Raw genomic sequence first — 5,035 nt, forward strand, 5'->3', positions numbered from 1 at the left:
AGCTGGCTCAGCTCGGGGCATTCAGACCCAGCTCTCCGACAGCACCATGAAGTCAGTGGGCGTCCTCCTCCTCCTCGTGGGGCTCCTCACCCTCTAGACGGAGCTGCCGGCTGCCACTGAGCAGAAGCAAGGTTAGTACAGACAGTGGCTGTCTCCAGGCCGGGGTAGAGGGCAGCAGGCTGCATCCCACTGGAAAACAGAGCAGGGGCTCCCCAGGGATCGTTGTACCGTGACCCTTCCAGGGCAGCAGCTGAAGATGTCCCATTTGGAAACTTACTGGGCAATACTTTGCCTTATTTGCAGCCTTTTTGCCCAAAACATTGAGGCCTGATCTGCCAATCAGGCTTAAGGACAGATTTTAACTCTTTAATGGCTGCACCCAATGTTCTGGCTTCACAATTGTTTTTTAGACCAAGGAAAGGAGCAGCCCCTTGTTTTTGCTCTGACCCCTGGGCCCTGCTCAGTCCACGGGGTAGATATGAAAACTCCCTGTTCTGTGGCATTTAGCCTAAACTGACAGTGGTGGATGGTGTGTCTAACTAACTCCCCTGGGTAGCAAGGGTCTGGAATTCAATGTGTCCATGGGCTGACCCATCCCTACCTGGGCTCATTTCTCTCCCAATCTTGGTTTTCCAGTCCAGAGGGGTAGAAATTAATTTCTTAATTAAAGAAGATCTCCCAGAAATCTTTCCCCATCTGTCTGTCTCCTCTGTGTCTCTATCGAACAATGCTAAGGTACCATGCGAGAGGCACTATAGAAAATAGGGTGGCAGAATTTGATTTTCTTTTTGTGTAATATTGACAGATAATATTTGTTTATTGTTAAAGTTTTTTAATTTTTTTTATATATTTACATTTTCACAGTTCATTATTGGGAGGAGGGGGGTGTCAACCAATAATTACTTAGTGATAGAAGACATTCAAAAAAGTAAAGCTTCATAACCATTAAAACACAAATTGTCAAAACCCACATGTAAAAATATCCAAGGTAAATATCCTTAAATCAAACTCTAATCAGCCCTCAAGCTCTTATTTTTCTGACTTTGCCCATCTATAAATCTCAACTATTGATGGAAATATTTTTTGTTGGTTTGTGTGGGTACAGTAAAATCAGAGGTTACTGACATTTACCAATAAAATATGAATCCTCCAACCCTTGTGTGAGGCACTATATAAAAGCTTAAGACAGATACACATTGTGATAGTTATATTGCGCTCCTCACCTTCATATCTGAGTACATAATCAATAGGCATGGCAGAATTCAATTTTCTTTTTGTATAATTTTGACATATAATATTGTTGTTTATTTTTAAGTGTTATTTTCAATTTGTATCAATTTATATTTTCACAGCTGTAGAAACGTAAGGGTGGTTCAGCCAATAATTATTTCATGAGAGTAGACGCTGTGACTGAAAAAATTAAAGCTTTATAACCATTAAAACACAAATTGTCAACATCATATGTCAAAATATCCAAAGTAATTATCCTTAAATCAAACTGTAATCAGCTCGCAAGCTCTCATTTTTCTGACTTTGCCCATCTGTAAATTTTGATTATTATTGATGAAAATATTTGTGTTGGTTTGTGTGTGTGTGCAGTCAAATTGACGTTTACCGACAAAACAGGAATCCTCCAACCCTGATAATAAACACACCTAAATCCAAACAGACGTTCTACATATAGAGCAAGATGAGTCCTTGGTTTTGTCCTGAGGCCGCAGGGATTGTGGCCATGCATGAGCTCTTGTGGGACGGGACTCTACTGCCATGAGCTGGCTCCCCACATTTATTAGTCTCAGCTTTATTGATGAAAATCATCCCTGAGGATTGATTGCAGCTTGTGCGTTAGCTTTTGGTCATGGAAGGAGAGATGGTATCTGAGAGAGCCCAGTCCATCGAGAGCCTTGAAAATCAAGACCAGGATCTCAGACTAGGTCCAGTGCCTGGTGGACAGCTAGTGCAGTGATTGCAGCCGTGGACAGAGGAGTGCCCACATTCCCATCTCTGTTCTGCTCCATCACAAAGGACCTGACTCACAATGGCCCTCCCTGTCGCTATTGCAAATTGAAAGCAGCAGCAATCAGAGCTAGGCGGCATAGCCCCGTGTCCTGACTAGTAACTTTTGTTCAAGTCTTGAATTCTGATCCTCATAGGACAGTGGAGGACATTGCCTCTAGCCTGCTAGGTCAGTAGTTCTCAACCAGAGTTCCGGGCCCCCCTAGGGGGGCTTGAGCAGGTTTTAGGGGGGCCTCCAAGCCGGACCAGCATTAAACTCACTGGGGCCCAGGCAGAAAGTCAAAGCCCCATCGCATGGGGCTGAAGCCCAGGTCCCTGAGCCCCACCACCCAGGGCTGAAGCTGAAGCCTGAGCAATGTAGCTTCATGGGGGCCCCTGTGGCATGGGGCCCCTGTGGCATGGGGCCCCAGGCAGTTGCTCTGCTTGCTACCCCCCTAATGCCAGCCCTGGCTTTTGTATGCAGAAAGCCAGTTATTGAGGCCCAGGTGGGCCGTGGAGTTTATATAGCATGTTGCGGGAGGGGGCGCAGGGACTCAGAAAGAAAAAAGTTGAGAACCTCTGTGCTAGGTGACACTGCAGGGTGGATTTCAATCAATAATCCCCACAGCCAATAGCAGGGTGTTCATACTCTGGCTGTTTTCTGTTGCAGTGAAAGCTGGGACCTGCCCACCAGATTACGCAATGTGTTATCGGAGAGAAACTGATGAGTGTGCCATGGATTATCACTGCGAAGAGCAGAAGAAGTGCTGTGATTGCCATTGTGCCATGCACTGTGTGGAACCAGCAGAAGGTACGTGAGAATGCTCATGTCAACATTTAGGGTCTCGTGCAGGGGAAGTCTCTCCCCCATCCTGATGAGCCAGACTTGTCTGCAGGATATGGAGTGATCTTGGGCAGGCGCCTTTGGGGATTTCAATGGACAGAAAAATCCCTGTGGAGCTCTGAGTAGAAATTCCACCAGGTAACAGCTGGTCACCCCATCCAGAGGCCTTGGTGAGAACCAGACACTGAGTGAGAGGAGCTGTGTGGGTTGGGTGGGGTTATGAGTCATGGGTGGTGTAGAGCTAAATAACGCCCCTTGGTACCTGAATGCTGGTGTTAAATGTGTGCGCAGGGGGCTGAATCCAGTCCTCCTTGGGCTCATCATTCTCCAGTCCCCTCATCTCCAGGTGGCAGGTCTCCACTCACAGGACCACTCAGCTGCCCTATTCTGGGCTTCATCTGAGCTCAGCATAGCTCATCAGATGAGGAGGATGGGGTGGGTCTCTGCCACCTTAGTCCCTCCTGGATTTTAAAGGCAGAGGAGTTGACCCAGCATATGCAAGAGTGGCCCATAAGGAGCCACCTGTCAGCAGCACAGGGTAGGCAAGAATAGCATTCAATTCACCTGTCCCTTCTCCAGCCACACCTAGGCCAGCAGCTGCGAAGAGGGCTGGCATAAAGGCATTCTACTGGCCCTGTACCAGAGGAGATATTGCCCAGTGGGGAGAGCACTGGGTTTGTGGCCCCCATACACCCACAGACCTGGCCCAGACAACCTTCAGTGAGGCCAGAACAAAGGCCAGGCTGTCTTATCAGAGACTTACCAAGTAACAAGGATCATTACTGAGCACAGTACTCTACTATGGCAAATACGGCAACCTCTCCTGTGCACCCAGCTGGCAGGACAGCGAGTGCGTGATGGAGAGATACATAAGGCCAGCTAGGTGGCACCACATATTGATGTTCAGTGAACCATGTACACTTTTTATATACCACTAATTTCTTCTGTTGCAGAGACTCCTGGGACTTGTCCAGCCATCACTGTAGTTTGTCCCATGGTTGATCCTCCTAACCGCTGTGAAAAGGACAGCAAGTGTCCAGAAAACCAGAAGTGCTGTGACACCGGCTGTGGGAAAGATTGTGTTTGGCCTCAGAATGGTCCCCATCTCTTCTAACACATCAGTCATATGTATACAGCTCTGCGGTGAGATCACACCCTGCTCCAGCTGGGCCAGGGGAGTGCCTGCCCTTAGGAAGGGAATTACAGCTCTGGGCTGCAGACACAGAGCACTGCACTGACCAGAGCTCATGACCAGGGTCAGAACATGCTGCTTTAGCTGTGAGGGACTTGGGTCCTTGGCTTCCCGGCTTCCCCAGATGGGATGCTGGGGACAAGCTGATGCTAAACCTGAACCTGATTAGATTTCAAATCCAATGGCCTCTCAGTCCTCTTAGACACACCCTTTGTACCCTAACCCCATATAGGGGCTAGCTGGGAGTGTGAGACACAAGGAGGAGGAGACAAGCATGAGAGAGGGAGCTGGGGTGCCCTGCCAGGAGGGGAAGGGAGAAGATCCTCTCCCACTGTGAATTCTGTAATAGTGGGATCCTGAGGACGCATGCAGCAGACTTGGCTTGTGGGCAGGGCTCATTCGTCATAAGCTCAGCTCTCCAGCACATACATAATCAGGTATAGCCAGCCAGACCTCCTGGGCACAGCACCTAGGCTGTCACCTGCCATGTACATCACAGAGGCTGTCAGGGTATGGCTGCCTTTAATGGGTTGCACTGAGAACGTGCTCATTCCTGTACAAGACACAGTTCTGTACAGCACAGAGCCTAGGAGAGCCTTGTAACCCAGGCCAGGCCTGTAGCTGGGCCCTCCTGCTTTTCTGCAAAGCCTGGCCCAGGGCAGCTCAGTTTGTACAGCACAAGATTTTCTCATGGTGCCTCTGATCACTTTTTATTTTTCCAGCATAACTCCCTGCTTCATGGATAGGCCGAGGGCATCCCGAGGACAGTGCTGACCCAGATCCCTGTGTCCTGGACTCTCCAGACCCCTGCAGGCTGTATGCTGGGGCTCAAATGGAGCCTCTGCACAATTACAAATAAACTTGTTTATGACTCAGCTTTGCCATTGGGGATTCCTGAGTCTCATTGTCTCTCCTTCAGTTCTCTATTGAACAATCTATGAATAACGAGTTAAGGAATGGCAGGAGCCGGGGTGGGAGGCCAGGAGGTACATCAGGAAGTGAAC

General features: G+C 48.7%; 1 protein-coding gene across 1 annotated transcript; it reads left to right on the forward strand.

Moving 5' to 3' along the window:
- The first annotated feature begins 46 nt into the window (after positions 1–46).
- Positions 47–3,953, forward strand: LOC113405687 (antileukoproteinase-like). Its single transcript, XM_026646920.1, is given in 3 exon segments — positions 47–131; positions 2,666–2,806; positions 3,793–3,953. Coding segments are annotated over 3 exon segments (387 nt in total).
- Positions 3,954–5,035: the final 1,082 nt, after the last annotated feature.

The sequence above is a fragment of the Terrapene carolina genome, unplaced genomic scaffold (assembly GCF_002925995.2).
Source record: "Terrapene carolina triunguis isolate 2854851 unplaced genomic scaffold, T_m_triunguis-2.0 Scaffold48652, whole genome shotgun sequence".
Taxonomy (NCBI): domain Eukaryota; kingdom Metazoa; phylum Chordata; order Testudines; family Emydidae; genus Terrapene; species Terrapene triunguis.